The sequence below is a fragment of the Trachemys scripta genome, chromosome 8 (assembly GCF_013100865.1).
Source record: "Trachemys scripta elegans isolate TJP31775 chromosome 8, CAS_Tse_1.0, whole genome shotgun sequence".
NCBI lineage: Eukaryota > Metazoa > Chordata > Testudines > Emydidae > Trachemys > Trachemys scripta.
Window position 1 is genome coordinate 93,714,434 of NC_048305.1, and position 23,108 is coordinate 93,737,541.

The window sequence follows — 23,108 nt, forward strand, 5'->3', positions numbered from 1 at the left end:
TCTTAATTTGAAATATGCCCCCAAAACACACACAATTCACAGATTTTCTGAAGTCTCTTAACTAAATGACGTTATTTTCTACATTTTTAAAGAAAACATATTGAACTGACTTACAGATGTTCAAAGACACCCAACCTATAAAGATGAAATGGAGATTACAAATAGACTGCAAGCTTGGACTTTGCTCCCGCAAATATATCCACATATACAAGTCCTTACATCAATGTGAAACCTTATCAATGTCAATGACACTCTGTTCAGGAGTCAAGCTCTGCAGGATTGGATCCTAAATTATTTTAATAACTTGAGATACTGAAGGAATTCTGATTATGCGGGCTTTGTATAATCAAGAAAACGTTCAACGTAAGCAACTGAGGTCCGGGGAAAACCCTATAGAATTCAAATGGGATGAAACCAACAGGGGGCTTTATAGAAATTGAAAAGGTTCTATCTAAAACTTATTCTAAAAACTTACATGGCTAGATTCTCAGCTGAGGATCTGGTCCATTTGATTTAACAGAAGAATAATTTCTATAGAACGTGTAAACCAACTTACAGAATTTTATAGTAAACAAAATCCCTGCTATACAATTCTATAGGCTGGTTTTAAAAAAATCTATAGAAATGTTATAATTCTCAATAGTCTATAGTATTGTCCTATAAGGATTTCGGAGAACAAGGTCTAAGAGTGGGAAATTGCATAGACAGTTTCTCTATGTTCTCTGTTTGCTAATAACATGGATTAGGGACCTTTGTTTACACCATATCTTTGTGTTATTCCAGTGTCTTTAAATTTCAGGAAATCCAGTCTTTCAGGAAGTAACATTGCATTACACAGTTTTTGGCCAACCAGCAAAATAGAGTTCCATATACTGGGTGTATTTATTTTTCCAAACACAAAGTTTTTAGCCACCTAAAATAATAAAAGTCGTTTACTGTCCTCTTTTTCCCTGTTTCCTTTGTCTAACTTACCGGTAATGTCAGCATGCATCTGCACAAAGAGGGGATTCTTGCTCAGCCCACCGCACAGAAACAGAGTGCTGATGTGATGCCCAGCAGACTGCATAGTTTCCAAAATATGTCTTGTTCCCAACTTTAAAGACAGAAAAAGCCTGATGAACATGGAAAACTTACTCAGAAAGAAACCTGCACTAAGTGAAGGCAAGGGTTAGGCCTACAGGAGAAGGGACTTAGTTTATCATAGATTCATAGATTCATAGATTATAGGACTGGAAGGGACCTCGAGAGGTCATCGAGTCCAGTCCCCTGCCCGCATGGCAGGACCAAATACTGTCTAGACCATCCTTGATAGACATTTATCTAACCTACTCTTAAATATCTCCAGAGACGGAGATTCCACAACCTCCCTAGGCAATTTGTTCCAGTGTTTAACCACCCTGACAGTTAGGAACTTTTTCCTAACGTCCAACCTAGACCTCCCTTGCTGCAGTTTAAACCCATTGTTTCTGGTTCTATCCTTAGAGGCTAAGGTGAATAAGTTCTCTCCCTCCTCCTCATGACACCCTTTTAGATACCTGAAAACTGCTATCATGTCCCTTCTCAGTCTTCTCTTTTCCAAACTAAACAAACCCAGTTCTTTCAGCCTTCCTTCATAGGTCATGTTCTCAAGACCTTTAATCATTCTTGTTGCTCTTCTTTGGACCCTTTCCAATTTCTCCACATCTTTTTTAAAATGCGGTGCCCAGAACTGGACACAATACTCCAGCTGAGCTCCACAATACTCAGGTCAGTAAGGTACATTGTATGATCCACAGTGACCAGGAACAGGAAAACTCATACTGTAAGCATTAGGGATGAGGAACTAGAAATGAAAGGAATGTACGAGGGCAGCAGCTGAAAACAGCACCTTGGGAGTTGGCTGTAGGAGGATCAGGGCCTGATAGCTGTCTGTATGCACAGCTGGACAGAGTAGGGGCTGGGAACCTAAAGGGCAAGGAAAGTGGTCTGGAGCTGGCATAGAACCAGGCCGTGAAGGCTCAGGAGAAATCAAGGGGAGACACTGAGGAGTGGCTGTTTGTGACCAACAGAGCAAGTGACAGGAGAAAGCAATTAAGTAGCAGGAAGGGCGCCCAGGAGACACAAACAGTGCCAGATGCAGCCCGCCAGAGCTAAGATATCGCCACCATCCCCTCCCATTTGCGTAGCCCTCCTGCCTCTGACAAAGCCTTGCAGCACAGACGAGCCTTGCAGCATGACCTGAAGGTCAATAAAGTTGGGATCTGTCAGACTAAGGGGAAAGCAAGTCAAAGAACCATCACTTAAACTGTTTGGGCTTCAGCACCATCCCTTTTAAACCAGGGGGCTGTTATCTAAGTGCCAGCTTGAGTTTTGGGCTGCTTCTGAAAACTGAGACCAGTTGAGTAACACCAGATTTGGGATGTTTACTGCGAAACGCGGGCACAACTTTGGCTCGGCCTTGAAATGTAGTTTGGTTAAAGGCAAAGTGGTTATGATGAACTAAAACAGCCACTAGCCCAGCTGATTAAATCGGTCACTTCCCTATTGACACAGAGGGCTAACTTTCCAAATCATACAGTGAAGATTTTAAATGCTAGAAAAATAAAACTACTCTAAAAAGAGTCTCTCTCCTAAGAACTGGCATTGATGATGACAATTATATTTCTGATTATGCTCACAATAGTCTCACTGTTGTACTGAATTTTGCCACATGAGCAGCCAGAGGATAGATGTTCTCTTTCACAGCTTCTGCTATTTACATGTATTAGCAAATTCCCCCAACACACAGACACAGACACACACACACCAAATACTTTGAAAAAGAACATGCTGTGAAAATTATTTTGTGTTTACCTGCCTGGAAAATTTTATTCAGCGACATTTACATTACAACTAGACATTCCACTCAGGGAGGTGAGGGTGGGGAGGGGTGGGAAGGACTAATTGAATCTTAAATTAGAGAATATGCAAATTGAGGGGCTTGAAATGCAAAATTTTATTTTAAAAAAATCTCCCATTGTAAAGAAAACTAGAGATTAACTGTCCATGGGTATGACTTGGATTTTGACAAGGTTTGCACGTTTGCTAATGTTGGGTTTAATGTCTGATGTTGCTCCGATTGAAGTCAATGAGTGGTACAGGACTTTTTTCCTTGTAAGGTTACATAATAAACATAAAGCTAAAATTAGGGGGAGGGGAATTTTGAAAACTAATTTTGTATATAATAAAGATAATCAGGAAGGGCAGGCATAAATTTCCCTCAATCCATTTATTATGATTGCCTATTGTTTCAATGGAATTTTAAAAGCAAGTGTGTATTAATTTACCATGAAGAGAAATTTAGTGTATAACTTATCTTGATATTCTGTATCACAGACAAAAAAATCATTATAAAAAGATGATACTGAACTTAATGTTAAAATGCAGTATATGAAACAAAGCAATCAGATAATAGGATGTCCAACAGAGAATGCGTCCACTTCATTAGTGTGAAATAACAACAGGGCACGCATTAGGTACTGACATGTTTTTGTTTTCAGCCTCTTTAATGGGGCAATATCAGGAAAACACACACATTATTATATTTAAATCATAGTATTGTATTAAAGCACCCAATATATCACAATTATGTTCAGCTGAAAGGGGTCAATAGTCAGCACTAATGAATTTCAGGCTCAGATTAAATGATCAGGATTTGCTGAAGGAGTGTTAACACATCAGATACGTAATTCACAGTAAATTTCCCGCATCTGCCCATGCTGCTATCCCAGACGGTGTGGCGTGACACTGGGATTTTGCATGCCATATTGATCTATGTTATCCATAAACCCTTGTCCCCATTAGAAAACAACGGCCAGTGTTAACTCCAAGGATGGCAGAAAAACATGGCCATATTATCTCATGACAGCTGGAAAGATCATTAATTTCATCACTGTACCAGTCCCTGTCTTATGCACATTGTACCTGCAGGGATGTATGTTTACACTTACGCGGTATAGTTTTGTAATGAAATAGGCAGAAATCAGTAAAGAGTTTAGGTGTGAAGATACTACAGTAATAGGGACCAGTACAAAAGACAGACAAACATATAGATAGGTGAACCACAGGGAGTATATATTTATAAATACAAGCTGACTGATCCACTCTAGCAAAGATTTTTTTGTTGCTGTTTAATCAAGTCACTGGGGAAAAGTGGGGCTAAAGTCTAAATTTATTCCAGTAAAATCACACCCACATATCCACACCCATACCTGCACCATATACATAATTAATGGACATCTGTGGCTGTTTGTTTAATGTAGAGGTATGGTGGTCTCTCCATCTACTTTAACATAAACCGGGGTAGGCGTTGAGAGGGGAAATAAATCATCCACACGGGTCAACATCATGCCTTGCAACAGAAAAACTGCAGGAGGAGTGAAATGCCAGGAGTGTCAGCCTGCAGAATTACTGACGTCACACTACAGGGGTGAGGAAGGAGAGGTTTGTAGCGGCTCAGGGCCCTGTCCCTACACAAGCTTCCTTTCCCAGCCTAGTAGCACCACACCGTACAATCCACACCATCAGCACCGCCCCATGTCGCACAGTCTCTGACGTGCGCCTGGGGAAAGCACTCCCTCCACGACCCTGCAGGTTTGGTGGGGATAATATGGCATATGGCAACTTCTCACAACCAGGCATATCTCCCGAACCGCACAGAGCTGCACCTTGCAGGTTCATGCAGAAGTGTACCTCTAAGTTTGGGAGAGATTAAGGGCAAGTCTGCACTTAAAATGCTGCAGCTGCGCCACTGTAGCACTTCACCAAAGATGCTACTATGCTGACAGGAGAGCTTCTACTGAGAGAGGAGGTAGTTATGTCGATGGGGAAAGTCGTCCCGTTGACATAGCACGGTCTACATCAGGGGTTAGGTTGGTATAACTGTATTGCTCAGGGGCATGGATTTTTCACACCCTTCAGCCACGTAGTTACACTGATATAAATGTATAATGTAGACCTCGCCTATGTTTCTCTCCTCCTTATGGACTTGCCATCTCCTTTTGGACTGTATTTACACATCTTTCACCTCAGACAGAAGAGGAGGCGGCTCCATAGTGGTGCATACCCAGCATTCCTTGCCTTGTCAGAACAATTTGAGGAAAACTCTTCTAGGGAATTTTCCTCCCTGCAAAGAGTCCTTCAGGGTTTTTTCCATGGGAGGGGGCAATCCTCTCCATACATGTGATGTTTATCTTGCTCCTTTAAGAACTCATTTGGTGAGTTCATTTGTAATTAGAAATCTATTTTACAGGAGGGCATGATCAATCTGCAGTCTGACACAGAGTGCAATTCCTTTAAGTAAGTCCTTCATGGTTTTATAAAAAGCAGACTCTTTAAAATGGCTTACAGCAATGGCTTGAATTGTGGCCAAGTAGATAAGAGCGAGTTCATCAAGGCCCTGATACAATGTCAGTCCAACAACCTGCGTGGAACACAAGAAGAAAATGTTCAAATCTAGCAGAGGTGGAATTTCAGCATTTTCTGTGAAACATAAGGCATGCTTTCTTGTTGCTACACGTTTAAATGCAAATTTTAATCCTGTCTTTGTGAGCTGCACACATACTGTTACGTTAAACATATTACTCCCGATCTGGGTAAGAACCACAGAAACTGATTTTGCCCTTGCAAAGAAACAGTGAACAAAATATCATTTTGTAAGGGATTTACGTGTTATGCTTTCACCAATACAGTTTTCCTATGAGACTTGCATATTCCTTGGGAGTATATTTAGTCTAGTACTATAAAATGAAACACAGTAAAAAAAAAAAATAAAAAAAAATTCCCACGTGCCCTTCCACTGAAAGACAATTAATAATTAAGGATTAGATTATGATTTCATTTACTCTGGCATAAATCCAAATTCCTTCTATTGAAGTCAGTGTAGTTACTCTGGACTTGTATCAGAACAAGTGAGATCCTAATTTTGTCCCTAAATGTGGCAGAAAAGATGCACTATCGTTGCTAGCATTTGTATAAGAGACTCAAATCAGGGGAATAATGACCCTCCTGTACAACATATTTCTTGTGGAAAACAGTACAGCTTAACTAAGGATCAAAATATTCATGGTCACTCCCACAGCAAAAGATAATCAGGTGCACCTAAGAGCAGAATTTAGCCTTAATAGTTTTACTCAAATTACTGGTATAATTACAGCTCATAGTGATGCCCTTTAGAGGTATGACTTCTGAAAAACAATGTGAGTATTAGTGCCAATTGAAATGAAGTGCATATCACTGTTCCCCTGGCACCAGTTCTGAGGTGGGAACTTATTTTGTATATATCTTTACGTGCAGTAAAGAAGTGGCTTAAAGTTCTTCACAGCTTTTGAAGGGTAGCTAAATAGGTAAATCCTTTTATGATAACAATATATTTCAGCATGTTGCTGTCTTCTCAGAACAGATGATTCAAGGTGGAATTCCTGTGTCATTAATCAGGATCAACAAGTGCCATCCTTTTCAGTTCAATAGTTGAAAAAGAAAAAAGTTTTGAAACCACTAGAAAAGAACACTCAAATTATCAGCCTCATCTTGTTGTGCAAGAACGTACAGATCTATCCATTTATCACCTGAATGCTCCCCAACCTCTCCCCCCAGTATACTGTATGAACCCTCCCACTTTTAGTAGCAGTAATTATGGGTGAACTCTCCCTCCCCAAAATGTTTGAAGTTTCAGTTGCAGGGATGCTGATGACTGAGATGATCTATTGGGGTTATTTGTCTGCTCTCAGGGACCAGGGACCATTTCAAGGTGCGTTATTACACAAACTACCTGGGAAACAAATCAGAACTATACATCATTATGATTCAAGAGATATCAGACCTTAAAGTCACATAGATTATACCCTATTCACCTGTTCAGTCACGGTCTTGTACAATAACATCCTAATATGCGATCCAGCTAGTCTGCCTCCATCTGGTTCAGCTAGCAGAAGCATCCAAATGTGTGGCTGTTTATGTGAACCTCATGAGACAACATGTGCCGAAAATCTCACCAGGAGAGGTTCTTTCATGAGCTTCCTAATTCTGCTGCTTCAAGTTCTAGATTGAAATACTGTGAAAACTGCTCTTCTCACAGTATTTCAGCCCTTCCAGAAGAAACATTTCATAACCTCAAATCAAGATCAGATTCAGCTCAGTTTTGGAAAATGAATAAAAATTCAGAGGGTATCTTGTTTATGTATTTATTTTTAAATCAGTGCTTGCATGCCCGTGGCTAATAATTACACAGGAGCTTTCCAGCTTCTGATGAATGTGACCAATAAGCAACTGAAATAGTGTAATACGCCTATTCAGCAAAATGATTGAAAATTTGAAAATCATTCCTTGCAATATTTTATATCATTCTTAGTCTCTGGATACACCCTTCCAGTTTTGGACTGAGACTCACCAATTCCACAAGGGGAATGCGAGATTAAGCAGACTGGTGAGTGCACAAAAACAATGAGTGGCACCATTTAGTTCTCCAAAATATGACTGCCAGTAAAGATACTGGATGGAAGATGTACCTCTTAGTATTTTCAGCAAGTAAATGAGGCACTAGAGATATTAGAAGTATCCTGATCGGTGGTGTGCTGCAAAAACACTTGTTAATTTCAACAACAACAACTATCAGCAAGAAACCCAAATCCTGTGGGACAGTCTGAACGACTAGGAAGGAGTATGTTTAAAATAAAATGCTCCTTCCAATTTTTTTTTTATTAATTTTACCCCTCTGTTCTGAATTGACCTTTTTGCAAAGACAGGCTGTTTCTTACCATGCCCTTCAGTGTCAGATCTGCTAAGGGAGATCGGTTACCATGGAAATCTGGCCAAACGTGTAAATCAACAGTGAGGAAACCCACAGGCAAAGATTTCTTAATCAGATCCAGGTGACTGTTCAAGTATGTATATATATTTTGAGCACTAGAAGAAAAACAAGTTGGGAAAGAAAAGGGGAGGGAGGTTATTCGGTGAACATAAAACATTTGCACTTCTAATGTCAAATATAAGAAAACCATCAAAGGGGCCCAAAAGCCAAACTTAAAAGAGAGAGAATCATTTCCTTGCCAGGCATATGGCAATGGAGAGCGGGGGTAATTAAACTCCACTGTCAGCCAGTAGAATGACTGAGTTCCCACAGTGGGCAGGGAGGTGGGCAGACAGTGAAAGATGAATGACCTTCAGAAGCAGTAGCAGCAGCACTCCTTGTGCAATGCCCCTGCTGGTCAGTCCTGAAACTGCAGCTGACTGGCATTATGGTGGCTTGCCCACAACACAAAGAGGGAAAGCAATGGCGCAACGAGAGAAATGAAAGCGGAGAGGGAGTGAAGAAATAAAAAAAGATTCCCAAAGAGGAATGAAAATAAAATCCCTTTACAAATGTTAGTAATTTCTGTTGTTAATCAAGAGGTCCTCGTATTAAAGTTTTCAGTTTTCGAGACCAATATTCAAGCATACGGTATAATTAAAACAAAGCAGTGAGGGGAGAATGGGGACAGTGAGATGCTGCTTTGCAGGGGAGGAGCTGACTAAGGTCCCTAAATTTAGTTTTCTCTAAGTTCTTATAATGCACCCATCTCCACATTACCCAAGTGCCTTTTTCCTGGGCCAGCCATGGTTGTGGGATTAATGATGAACTCTTCAGTGTTCTGGCTTGCAATGGCACTAGTGATATTCCAGTTAAAATATGTTGCAATTATGGTTAGAATCCTTCTAAAAAAAACCCACCAGAACCTCTTGTACCATCATAAACAGATTTATAATTTTATTTTGGGTCTCGGCTCCTAAGAAATCAGAGTAGGGCATTTAATTTCAGGCATCTTGGTCAATAATAGCATCCACCCTAATTACAATTGATTAGCCATTGTCTCATTTACTGTAGATCCAAAACAGTGATATTCATTTAGCTTCTACATGTATATTCAATCGTGCACTAATGAGATCCCTAAGGGAATTTGACATATGCTTTACCACATTGACTTCTGACCTCCTAGCAGCTGTATTTTTATACTTTGCATTCAGCCATTCAGCGGCATGTTTTTTCAATTATACCTTTCCATGTGTGTGCTATCAGAGAATATCATTCAAAATGAAGTACACTTGGAAGACATTAAAATAACTAATTCACGTCATTATTCACATTCTTTTAAATGTGCTTTCTGTACCTTCCTGGAACTGAATTATGATAATTTTGAAAGTTACAATGATTCTTTTCTTCATATTGTGGCCTTATTTTCTGCCTCCCTAAAGATCATATTATAAATGGTACCTGCTAATAACCAGTCACTGCAGTTCCAGTAGAAGCCCGGCTTTTATGGGGTGAGAAGGAAAAAGGAAGAGGGCAACTTCATTAAACATGAGGCCTATCCTACTTCCCAGCTTCCATCTGGCCCTCTTGTTACTTGGATTCCCGGGGGAGAAGTTATTCCAGAGCACAAACCCTGTGTAGCAGAAGTTGACATTTAACCATGCCTTCTCAGGCAAGCAGATATCCCTAGCACTACATGTCTACACCCTCCTCTTCCTATATATCTAGGCCTTAAAACTCTATGTCGGGTTAGAATGAATGGCAGAGCTTACCAGTGCTACTTGTCAACCAAGCCCACTGGACAGTGTTGGGCTACTAATTTTCTGAGCCAATCCAACTTCTATTTAAGAAAAGGAAACGATATCCATTAACTTCAGCAGCAGTTGGATTGGGCATCGTGTCCTGGGACCTAGGGCTTTACAAAGCCCAAGGTTATGGCTCTTCTTTGAACATTTAAAAATTATACAGGAGTTAAGCAAATAACAATAATAGTTTATGCAAAAAGAACAGGAGTACTTGTGGCACCTTAGAGACTAAGTCTCTGATATAGACTAAGTCTCTAAGGTGCCACAAGTACTCCTGTTCTTTTTGCGGATACAGACTAACACGGCTGCTACTCTGAAATAATAGTTTATATTTGTAATGTGGGCCAGATTTCAGAAATCAATGGGAATTAGGCACCTAGTGGGATTTTCAAAAGTGTCTACCTGCATTTTTAGGCCCCTAAATACCTTTGAAAATCTAGGCCTAAGATCCACAGATGGAAGGAACTGCCAAATATTATTATTATCCATTGCTTGAAAGATCCCAAAGCACTTTACAAACATACATCACTACTGAAAAGCAGCCATCTCTAAGGTGGGGGAAGAGCAGTCAAAACAGCACACTGCTCACTAGTGGAAGACAGGGAAATTCTGTCCAAAGACACCAGGGCAAAACACTGCTCTTACAAAATCTGCCAGAGGACCTATGATGTCAAGCAGAGAGGGTCTTGTTTTTCAAGGTCTCATCACAGAGGGACCCAAACAATGTAAACTACATGGAATTTAGAATGTGCACCATGGAAAAATGACAGGATGACCCAAGTCAGTCGGGGTTAGAACCTGTGATTCTAGGAAGATGAGGTATTTCAGCTCTGATGCTTAGACCACAAAGTCACCTTGAGTCCACACTCTAGCCTGGATACATGGAGTTTTACTATCTCAATACCACCTATATGGTATTATCATACAAAACAGATCTGATTCTTTATGGCCTTGCACCCTGTATAGTCATTTACACCTATGTGAAGTGGGTTTAAAATGCCACCAGACATGTGAATGGAGAATTCTGATGTGTTGGCATTTTATACCCACTTTACATGCTCTGGACAGTATAATGACAACACAAGGTGAAGAATCAGGCCCAGTATATCAGAATAGACCCCCCTAAAATACTTCAAGGAGATCTGTAGGCAAATAACTCCCCATCCCCTCCCCATCAAAAACCCCCAAAACCAAAACAAGACCCTCCGTTAATATTAAGAATCTGACTTAATTTGAGAAAAGACAGGAAAATCAGACCAAAACTCTGCACTAAAATCTCCTTCTATTTGGCTGTTTCCACTGATATAGTTCTCCGTGACGACGCCTCATAACAGTGGGTGAAGTTTTAGGCTACATGTGCTGTAATAGCTAGGTACAAGGTGATGTCTTTGGGATGGAATTTCAACCTGAAATGCAAAGTTCCTGGCTTCTGTCAGTTTAAGTTAGTCCCTTAATGCTACCCATTTTCGGGGAAACGGGGAGGAGGGTGAATTTATAAGTGGCTTGTTTACTAAATTTATAGCTATGAAAACATATCATTAGAATGGCAGTGTCTGGAAAGCATTATAGAAATACCATTGGTATATTAACCATATAAAATATTATGACCCTCTTTACCAACACTCTCCTGCACAGTTTTACTAACTGCATGAGCCTCAAATAAGAATTAAAGAGGCAACATGGTATCACACAGGACAGTTATATCACCTTACATTCAGTACATAAAGAAATAAAGTTCTCTCTACCTCAGCACTCAAGGATTTTGCATTGTGTAAACTGTGTTTTCTCATTCAATGCAGTATTAGAGTTAGTCTAGAATCGCAGACACCTTGAGCAGACACGCTGCACTCATGCAAAACGTGGCTGGTACTGGGGTGATCCATCTCTTGGTTTTAACTATCCCTTTATGATGGGTTTGCATTTCTCTCTACACTATCGTCCCAGTCTTTTTTTCATACACTAGCTGTTCTTTCATATAGCAGATTTATCCTAATAGTGCAATGTAAGCTAAACCTCATTCCTGGAGCCTGACAACATCACCTCTGAAGTATGAGGCATGACTAGCCCTAGGCACCCAGGTCTGCAGCATGGAGAATATATTGTGCTGCCAAGAGACATATTGGGCTGGATACAAAGAAGACTGATATGCAAAGCAGAAGGCCAGCCATACCATTTGGGTAAGTATTTTAACCTAAGGGTGAATATTTTAGGTTTTTAAAGCTTTGAACCCTGAATTATCATTACAGAAGCCTTTGCAAATACTTCCAATCAGTTCAGACTCAGGGGACTGAGTTCACAGCCAGCTTGGCTGATCCCCACGTCCTGAAATGGGAACGTTGCAGTACAGGGATGAAGGTACAGTGTAGTGTCAAAATGATTGTTGTAAGGCCGATGTTTTGATAAAGAAATAAGAGTGGTGACCTGGCTGCGGCTTTTGCTTGTAACTCTGGGAAGGCAACGTGGCCTCGGACTACATGATCTATCTGAAAAAGAACAAAAAGAAAAACAACCAGATTAAAATACATTAAATTTAAAAATTATTTCCTGGTAAAATATATTGAAACTCTGTCATTCTACAATGACAAAAGAGCTTCCAGCTTACTCATGAAGTACTAAAACCTGGTCCTACTGAAGCCAATGGCAAAACTCCCATTGATTTCGGTGGGATCAGGATTCGGCTCAAAAAGTTTAACAGTGATATACCAAAAATGAGCAGAATGATAAACTTATATCTTCTCAAATAATTGATTGCCCATTAGCTTGAAGTAGCCAACACATTTGTAATGGCAAGTGTGGATATTCCACAAGTGTTTATTCAAGGACACGAACATTTGTTCCTCACCATGAAAATCAATTAACTCAAGGTTAAAAAAGACTTACCCTACATAGAGTTGACATGTGAATTGGACCCTCCAGGGAAAGGTGTCTAGTGTTATACACAAACCAATGCCTTGTGTAGGATCGTGTGGAATTTCAAGATGGTAATTTAGCAGCTTTTGTGGCCAGTCCATAGTGCTTGTCAGAGGCATCCGTAAAGGTAATGAGGCAACACTATGGCTACCCAGAGTACTGAATATATAGGCGAATGATTTGGCAAGACCTGCAGGCAGCAAGTCAAGACAGGTATTTAAGTTTCATTAATATTCATTAGTTTGGGTGCCTGGGTGTTAATAGTATAATACAATGTATTTTAACTATGCACACACATCTGTATACAGGAAAAGAACTAAATACATCTTGATTCCCTCTGGAGTTTGTGTAGTAGATGAAAGAAAGGCTTTTATAAAAATGTAAATGGTGTTAGAAACAAAGCTGTGGGCTGGATTGAGGTTTGCTGATTGAAATGTTAACATCAGAATAAGCCAACTCAGGGCTGACACTGGTCATTATGAACTGTGCAAGTCTGCCCAGAAAATGTTTGATGGGATCTAAATAAATAAAATGTGGTTATGCACTTTGCGTGTGTATGTGAATGAACACATTTTACTTACAAAAAATCTCTATTAATGCAATGATAAGGTTTGCATAGTTAAATGCTTAGAAATCAAGAAATGCCGAAGTTAAGGTAAACTTACCTCTGCCCCCTTGTGGATATGCAAAATTATGTGATTGCATCTTATTTCTCGGTTAATACAACAGAACATAATATTGTACAATATTTCCCTATTTTTTCCCTATTCATTCTGAAAACGCAGTTCAAAGACTCAGAAATTCCTTTTAACAAACACATTTTTTTCACCAGGACAAGCAGAGTCTCCAGTGGTGCGAGGTCTAGGCCTATTTACAAATTTCAAACTTTGGCAGGTTTTATGGTAGCCCCATATAGAAAAGTGTTATTATAACATTTTAAAGGGAATGGGATCTTTATTTCATTTTGGCTTAACTCTCAATGGGTTCAAGTGATTCTGTTCAAACTGCAAAAAAAAAAAATTCTCCTTCATCCAGAGATCAACTAATAAAAACATAATCCCCAAATATGAATTTTCCCCCAGAAAGTGAGAAGTGTGTGAAAGCAGGATGTTATGATGGCTACTGCTTTGCAACCTTAACTATAATGGACACAACCAAGCATCCACTATTGTGTTTATTTTACATACACACTTCCTCTCCCTATATATACACACAAAACACACAGAGATATAATCTGAAAAAGAGCATATGAAATATCTTGATAAATATCTTGATAAATATAAATGTTCCCCAATATAACAAAGGTTACTGCTAATGTTTGCGATAGGCCCTACCCAAAATATCTGTTTCCAAAGTCCTCCTTAAGGACCCAATCCTCTGAGGTAGCAAGTGCCTACTAGGAGCTGAGAAAAGTCAAGCCTTTTATCTATTAACAAATTAAACTGATACCTATGTATCTGTATATCAAGTCACACTCCTTGCACACGGGGGAGATTTACATGACAATATAGCAGGGGTGGGCAAACTGTGGCTCGTGAGCCACACGTGGCTCTTTTGCAGTTAAAGTGCAGCTCTTGAAGCCCTCGATGCTCTCCCCGTTTTCTTTCTATTAGACTGTTTAGGGGAGCTCAGGGCTTCTGCTCTGCACCAGGGTGGTGGGGCTAGGAGCTTCTTGAAGCCTCCTTCCCCACTATTTTGCAGGGGAGGGATAGCTCAGTGGTTTGAGCATTGGCCTGCTAAACCCAGGGTTGTGAGTTCAATCCTTGAGGGGACCATTTAGGATCAGGGGCAAAAATCTGTCTGGGGATTGGTCCTGCTTTGAGCAGGGGGTTGGACTAGATGACCTCCTGAGGTCCCTCCCAGCCTTGATATTCTAGGATTCCCCAACTCCTGCATGCCAGGGGCAAACACAATAGCCTCTGTCTACCCTTATCAAAATTAACAGGCTTTAGTTACCATTCCCAAGCAGCCAAGCGTGTAGTGCTGTTTGCAGCACATTTGCTACTATGCTATTACAAGGTTTGAGACCGCCTCTCGGCTGGTGTAAATTGGAATAGGTCTGCTGATTTCAGTGGGGCTATGCTGATTGACACCAGCTGAGGAACGGTCCCTAGATTTTAGTAAGAAGCTGTCTGTGCCTTTGCAGTCTCACCAGTTTTCCTGTAGCGCTTTGGCCTCCCTCGTTCAACCAGAATCCAGGCACCATGGCTGAGTAATAGGGACCCCAAACACCAGGCACAAAAATGGGAGCATCACTTATCTGGAAAGACAACAGTAAATCTAGTTATTCTCGTTGCCCTCTGTTTGACACAGTATTTCAAGGGCTAACAGTTGACAGCAATTTGGAGCTGATTCTGCAAACACTCATGGAAGTCCTCTGAAATGGTGGTTGAAGCATGAAGGGACATATGAATCTTTAGTGCATCTGGCACATAAATATCTTGTGATGCTGGCTACAACAGTGCCACGCAAACACCTGTTATCACTTTCAGGTGATCTTGTAAACAAGAAGCGGGCAGCATTATCTCCTGCAAATGTAAACAAACTTTTTTGTCTGAGCGATTGGCTGAACAAGAAGTAGGACTGAACGGACTTGTGAGCTCTAAAGTTTTCCATTGTTTTATTTTTGAATGCAGTTTTTTTTTTTTACATAATTCTACATTTGTAAGTTCAACTTTCATTATAAAGAGAGTGCACTATAGAACTTGCATTAGGTGACTGAAAAGTACTATTACTTTTGTTTTTTACAGTGCAAATATTTATAATCAAAAATAAATATAAAGTGAGCACTGTGCACTTTGTATTCTGTCGCAATTGAAATCAATATATTTGAAAATGTAGAAACTATTGAACTATTTAAATAAATGGTATTCTATTACTGTTTAATCATGATTACATTTTTTAAATCACACAATTAATCACAATTAATTTTTTTAATTGCTTGACAATCCTAGTTTCAATGAATTTTTTAATTGGATGATGTTCCCTTTGCCAGATGGTGATCAGACAATGATCACTGATTAAACCCACTCTAAATTTTAGTCACCTGTCTCAGTGGCCAGTCCTACCATGCACATCCTGTAAATTTTCACAGTTGAGATTCAACGTGGAACTTCATGGTCCATAGGGAATGACCCTTCTTTACTTCATAGTTCGTACACACAATAAATAAAAGTCCCAGTCTTGTTCCCAGTAAATGCAATGCAAAATTCCCATTGACTTCAATAGAAGCAGGGTCAAAACTTAAGTATTAGTAGTAGAAGATTTTGCTAAAGTTTAAGGCGCGCCCACTAGACAAAACTTATTGGTATGTGGGTATCATACGTTTAGTAAACATATCCGCAGAAAGGTTTTTCCACAAACAATAGTCTGTTCAAGCCATCATCTTAAATTACAGATGATTCTCAAGAGTAACATGAAATTAAGTAAGAAAAACAAAGAAGAGAAATTGGCTTCCCAAATATTTCTCATCAATCCCCAACCCTGATTTCTCTGGGGAATAACACAACTGTGTGTGAGAGAATCTCACTCAAGTGTACCCACACTATCAGCCTCAATGTTTTGAAATACTTTTCTTAAAGATCTTTTGTGCTGAATGACATTTTTGCACAACTAACTGCAGCAAAGTCTCATAAAAAAAAGGGTAAGAATGGCTGCCCTGCCACTGAATTAACGAGTCATGCAGGACATTAAGCAGATGGGTCCATCAAAAAGATTGCAAAGGATTGGTTTTTTAAATACTGCAATGGGCTTAAATTACAGAAAGGGCAGTTTAGGTTGGACATCAGGAAAAACTTCCTGTCAGTGTAGTTAAGCACTGGAGCCCTAACCCACAGTCCCCTACTCTAACTCAAGACATCACAGAATCTCTAAAGAGAAGAAGGACCATGCAGAGGAGACAGGACTTGGATTTTTAAAGTCTCATCACACCAAACTTTGTGGTAGACAATTTACCTATCTTGAAAGGATGAAGGGCTGAGCTGAACCTGCAGTTCTAGAAAGGGTATAATCTCCTACACATTATGGATAAGAAACTGGCTGCACAGATTAAGTATGCTAAGTTACAAGGCCCTCTGAAAATCAGATGTTTACAGACTTACAGGAAGGTTGGAACATTGTTTTTCTTGCATTGTTCTTTTCCATATTTCCTAAGTTACTACTCCAGGATTCCTGAAACTGTCCCATATTCTGCCAGCAGTGACTAGAAGAAGCAGATTGATTAAAAGACTGAACTGCCCTTGGAGCTGGTACTGCTGGGAAGCTGTGGATTCTGAGTGTCAGCAGCCAGGCTCCGTATTTTGGAAAATACCCACAGGAATTTGCCAGGACAGGATGTTTCTGTGCTGGCTCATATCTAGTTGCACTGAGACTTTCCTATCATCTTACTACCGAAATACCATCTGTACGCATTCCAGCAAACTTTCAACACATGCATGGCACAAAATGAGAGTCACGTATCTGTGCATTGGTGAATAAAGCCAATGGGCCTTGACTCTTATTTCTTCTGCAGCCCGAAGCTTCTCCTTCCTCTCCCTCTTAATTACTCTGGGACAAGGGAAGTTGTGCTATCATGCAGAGGATTATCTGCCCTGTTCCCAGCATCATTAGATTTCTCTCTCCCTCCAGCTGCTTCCCCCACCTCAAACAACTTCATACACTTTCAGCTTTGGCAGGATAGGCAGCTAAGGAGCATAACTGAAGATAGTGGCCTCAGTGGAAAGGGAGAGCCAAGAGATTCTTCTCTCACCAGCACAGACACAGAAAGCCTTTGAAGAGCAGTGGAGTGAATCATCTTCCACACATGTATGTAGAATATAAACAAAATAGCTTGGCATTTCCCTTCCCTGAATTAGATTTGGAGGATGTGTGATGTCTCCAAGCCACCCTGCAGCTGCCACCTGTATTTTCATAATAAAAAGCCTAAACTCTGTCTCGACTTATGTCATATGCAACCCCACTGGAGTAAATGGGCCTACACAGGGGAAAGGGTGCAAAATTTACTGCAGCGCCACCCTATTTACAGTTTTTTATATTCAAATGGAGATGTTTCCCCCCTGCGCTAATGTCATATCCTTTCCATATTAACCTGTGTATTGACTTTCAACACACCTGTGTGCTGGCAATGGATAGATCATTACTAGTGCCATTACTTGTCTTGCTGAAGCTTGGGAAAATCCATAGCCTTCACAGGGCCGAAACAGCCATTTTGGATTTATGAAAAGGTGATTTTTATTTCCAATGTGAATAGGAGAGGTCACCATTCTGGTCTTGAAAGCTGAAATGGGTATGAGGAGGGAGACCCAGATTTTCTGCCTCCTATCTAACCAAAATTGTTACTCGATATAATGCGACTTAGCATTCAGATAGTGATTGGTTGTTTTTTTTTTGTCTTTAAGGCACTTTACAAACATTAATTGATTTATTATTTATAACACCAACATCACCTCCTTTGGCCAGTTTTTCCTCCCTGATGAGGTAGGTTAATATAATTAATTAACCTCATTTTAGTAACCAAATAGTTAGACTGATGCACTGGGAGGTTAAATGACTTGTCCACAGTTACAGAGAGAAACACTGTCAGAGCCACAATTAGAACCCATGTGGTTCCTGGCTCACAGGCCACTGTATGATATTTACTGCCACAAGTATTTGGGGAGGTCAGACAAATTTGGACCTATTCACATGGTGAGTTCTAATATGAGGAAGCACGGCCCAAATTTATACTCATTTAAGTGGATTAAACATATTCAGGGAGAATATTGCCCTCTCTCTGTGATGGTTACTTACAGAAGTTCTCTGCTGCTTTTAGAGAACAATTTCTGCCACGTGGCATTTTAGTTGGGATGGCAGAATTTTTTTTATGGCGGAAGCTGCTGACTTCTCCGTGTCTTTCCAAAAAGCACATGCCCACCCATTTATCAAAAATGTTTGGGAAGATTTAAAATATCCCATGGATTTTGACCTGGACAAACTGAAGAAATGGTCTGAAATAAATAGGATGATATTCAATAAGGACAAATGCAAAGTACTCCACTTAGGAAGGAACAGTCAGTTGCACACCTACAAAATGGGAAATGACTGCCTAGGAAGGAGTACTGAAGAAAGGGATCTGGGGGGTCATAGTGGATCACAAGCTAAAATATGAGTCAACAGTGTAACACTGTTACAAAAAAAAAAAAAAAATCACCATTCTGGGAGTGTTGTAAGCAAGACAAGAAGTAATTCTTCTGTTCTACTCTGTGCTGATTAGGCCTCAACTGGAGCATTTTGTCCAGTTCTAGGCCCCACATTTCAGGAAAGATATGGACAAATTGGAGAAAGTCCAGAGAAGAGCAACATAAATGATTAAAGATCCAGAAAACATGATCTATGAGGGAAGACTTAAAAAATTGGGCTTGTTTAGTCTGGAGAAGAGAAGACTGAGAGGAGACATGATAAAAATTTTCAGGTACATAAAAGGTTGTTACAAGGAGGAGGGAGAAAAATTGTTCTCCTTAACCTCTGAGGATAGGACATTAAGCAGTGGGCTTAAGTTACAGCAAGGACAGTTTAGGTTGGACATGAGGAAAAACTTCCTGTTGCAGTGGGTAAGCACTGGAATAAATTGCCTAGGGATGTTGGAGAATCTCCATAATTGAATATTTTTAAGAGCAGGTTAGACAAACACCTGTCAGGGATGGTCTAGATAATACTTAGTCCTGCCATGAGTGCACAGGACTGGACTAGATGACCTCTAGTCATACACGTCTATGATTCTATATTTCTACTCTTCCGATGAAAGAGAAGTTCTGCATTTTCTAGCAGGGAGGATAAAAGAAAAAAGAGTTCTGTCTGGGAAGGTTTAACCTCAGTGTGTTCTCTATACAAGATTATACTAATATGTAAGATATGTAAACATTATAGAGCAATCAGAAACAACTGAAATGATGAATTCAGTTTAACAGTATTCAGCTGTGGTACAACTGCCAGAAGGCACTTTTTGTTATGAATAGATCATTTGGATGAGATACAGACCTGATTTCAACCTTGGTGTGCGCTAGGAAAATCAATGTCAAACTATCTGGGATCAGAAGGCATCAGGAGCACATCTGGCAATGCACAAAAATGTAAAAAGGCTATAAAATATATGATGCTATATAGAACTATGCTATGGTACCAAAGGACCAGCTTAAACAGCACTGGCATGAGATTTATAAAAAGCATGGCTTAAAAAAAAAACCCAAACTCAATTGCAAAAATATATGTGGAAGAAACAAATTACTTACCAATTATAGTTAAAAGCTAACTTGAAACGAATGTAAGTGAATCAGTGGAGTCATTGTCTTTAATCCAAATTAAGCTTGTGTAAATTTTCAACACTGCCATTTGGTACAGACAATAAATGGAGGAGAACACAGACGTCTGCAGCATAGAATCATCTTAGCCTATACCCCATCCATAAAATGAAGTCATGAGGTAAGCAATATAGATTGAGTTTAGCTGGTATTGTTTTGCCAGAACAACCATAATTGACCAGGCATGCACAGATGTTTCCTCCTCAGTTTTATGTAAATGTTACAGTAATTAGAGACAAGATAAAATAAAACAGGTGAGAGCAGTTTTATAGAAGCATGAATTCCAGCAGAACTTTCCTTTTTAGTTGACTCCATGTGTTGATGGTGTAACCTTACATGAATTCCTTCCCTGACTCTATCTGAAAAGTTGGCTACCACCCGAGAAGTAAATCTTTGTATTAATAGGGTACACTGCGGTATGTGTATCCTTTTCCATTTTCACCACTCCATCCGAACGGGTCCTCTGTGACAAGCTGGCAGAGTTACAGTATCCGGGTCAGATTCTCCTCTCGTTCACAATAGTTTTACAACGGTGTAATGTCATCAATTTCAGTGGAACTGCTCTTGATTTACATCAGTGTACATGACAGCAGAACTGAGCCCTCAATATACTGTCAGAGCATTTGGCGACATGAACACTTGTTAATGAGGAGCTAGGTCATAAAACCCGTTTGCAATTTTTTCACCTATCAGCTTTTACAGACGGTGGTACAGAATAATAGCTGCCGTTGTTAGGGTAAGGTACATAAGTAACAAGATCCAAAATATTTAGTGAGAGTAGACAGAAAGAACAGCACTGTAATCAATCACCAAGTAATAAATGCTATCTACACCTCTGGTCTTTGATCTTTGACAAGTCAACTACACGCATTGACTAGTGTGTTGTCTGCTAACTTTCAAGTCTATGCCTTACTAGAGGTTGAGAATATTAATCTTCATTCAACCCAAGGCTTTAATACTGATGGGTATGATCTTATTTTAGTAATCATTCTATTGTTTTTGCTGCTCCTCGCCAAATGTAGCCAAGTGAACACACCTCCATGACAAAGAATGAATGAAGATCAGTTAAAAAAAAAAAAAAAAAAGAGGGAGAGAGAGAGAATTCAGAGGTAACTCAGAGCCTTTCATCTCTAGGTCTCTGGTTTGAATCCAGCTCATGTTATTAGCTATTGAATATTATGATTTGGTGACTTTTCAATGGCCTATATTAATTTTGGTGGACTCACCACTGGTGTCCACTCTGCAATTGCCAAAGAGAGGCCAAGAGCTAAATGGGCACAAAAACTGAACTACCTTTCAATTCTAGAGGCAATTCTCCAAGGCCAAGTTAAAGAGAACTAAACTAACCTTGTAAAATTTTTTTAATCACATCAATAATTTCTACAATAAAATGTAATGGAGTTCAAATTGCAGCCTGATGCAAAAGATTTAAAAAAAATCAATTAACATACGGCAGCTCAGACATGTACTCGAAAGAAAGGGAAAATGTTCACTGCAATCTTTGTTACAGGTGTGTATATTTTCAACATTGCAAATCCTGTAATGTGTACAGTGCTGATATTTTTGTTTGATTGTATTCTCCGCAAAGCATGGGCTCTGTGGCAATTGTTGGCTTGTTACATAGCTGTACAGTTTTTGTGGTGTCAAATCACACACCATTCTATGCTATCCACCGCAACTGAGCGGCATTGCAATGATACTTGCTTGTGAGTAACTATAAACGAGTAGCCCCATTCAGGTTACGGAAGTCAATGGGAATTTGCTTGAATTAGGAAAGAGTAAAAATAGAGTAAGGACCTCAGGATTTGGCCTAAAGACATTTGTCTGAAAACAGGAACTCTGACTATTTCTCTGATGCTGTTGTTATTCCCCAAATCCTCTATGATAACAAAACTTGTGGCTACGGCAATTGTAAGAATTGGGGATAGACCGACATCATGACATTTGGATCAGGAGTAAGTTTGGAATCTAAAGATTCCCCACATCTGAGGCTTGGATCTAGTGTTCCAATTCAGACTCTCCTCTAATTATAATGCCACAGAGAGAGAACTCAGGCAGAAGTAGATGAGCTCTTAAGGGTTCCTGTTTGTAAATATCCTGAACGCCAGCACTTACAGGAACAGAAACAAAAAATAAATGATATGTATGCAGAACTATTTATAATTTTCTAAGTTTTCCATGAAGCATTGACTGCTCTTCCAGCAATAATTCTAAACAGGGTGTATGATTAACGCCTAAGTAATAATATTCTTGATTGTCTCAGCTCTGCAAATGTTTTAGGTGAGTGATTATGAAATGGACCGATGTGCTGTACAGTTTGGCCTTATATCTAACACGAGTTAATTACTGGAAAAGTTTATCAAAATTATTAAACATTTCCACTACGAAATGTTCATTAAAAAATAAATAAGGAAAGGTATTTTAACACTAGTTTTATGATCATGATTAAAATATTATTAACATTTAACAAAGCATAAGATTTACCTAATGGAAGGTATGTCCACCTTTACTTAGACTGTATTTTTAAGTGGGGGAAGGGATGTAGAGGAAAACCAGTCTAGGCCAATATTTTCAAACGCGGGGGCCAGATTTTCAACTGGTGTGTACATGATCTGATTGAGACCAGCCGAGGATCTGGGCCAGACCCCATACTTAGACACTTAAGTGATTGGTCTGATTTTCAGATATGACAAGAACCGTAGTTACCATTAACATTCAGAACCCCAACCCAGCTACTTTGGATTTAGGTGCTAACTTTAGGAACCTGAGTTTGAAACTCTATAATTAGAAGTGCCACTGATTGTCTGTACAGCTAAAAAAGGCTCCTTTTCAAGTCTGGAAAAGAGAGTGCCTGGACATGGGAAAAGGGTGGAATTTGTCTGCCTTGAATGCTTTTATCCTTTACTTCCTGAATGTAGAGGAGCAAGAGAATACTGGAGGACATAACTCCTGCAGTAGGAGATTTGCCTGAATGAAGAGTGCAGCACCAGCCGTTTAATGTAGGCTTTCAAAAACTAGGAAATTGGTGTGAATCTACCAAAAGGATCCCTGAGTACACAGCTCCATGGTGGACAACCACAGCCACACTGGGAACATTTAATTTAGCTGCAACCACACTAAATATTCACTGCATTAAATATGTAACCAAGGTCTTAATAAGCTCGTTGTTTTTTTTTAAAAAAAGGAACCTGGCTGTTGACATTTTAAAAACAGCTCAACTACAATTGTTCAAAAAACATCTTCATGCTGAACATT

The 23,108-nt window shown here is 39.6% G+C and overlaps 1 protein-coding gene across 12 annotated transcripts in view; it reads right to left on the reverse strand.

The window, feature by feature from the left end:
- Positions 1 to 23,108, reverse strand: part of FGGY (FGGY carbohydrate kinase domain containing) — a 332,123-nt gene that overhangs the window by 49,238 nt on the left and 259,777 nt on the right. For 11 of the 12 annotated variants that reach the window (XM_034778551.1, XM_034778550.1, XM_034778547.1 and 8 more), the window contains 5 exons: positions 14,672 to 14,779; positions 12,031 to 12,092; positions 7,773 to 7,920; positions 5,366 to 5,440; positions 973 to 1,093 (listed from right to left, as the gene is read on the reverse strand). In XM_034778551.1, coding sequence (XP_034634442.1) covers positions 973 to 1,093; positions 5,366 to 5,440; positions 7,773 to 7,920; positions 12,031 to 12,092; positions 14,672 to 14,779 — 514 coding nt within the window. Of the gene's footprint in view, positions 1 to 972; positions 1,094 to 5,365; positions 5,441 to 7,772; positions 7,921 to 12,030; positions 12,093 to 14,671; positions 14,780 to 16,619; positions 16,730 to 23,108 lie in introns of those variants that run through there. The other variant, XM_034778554.1, reaches the window with a different exon arrangement.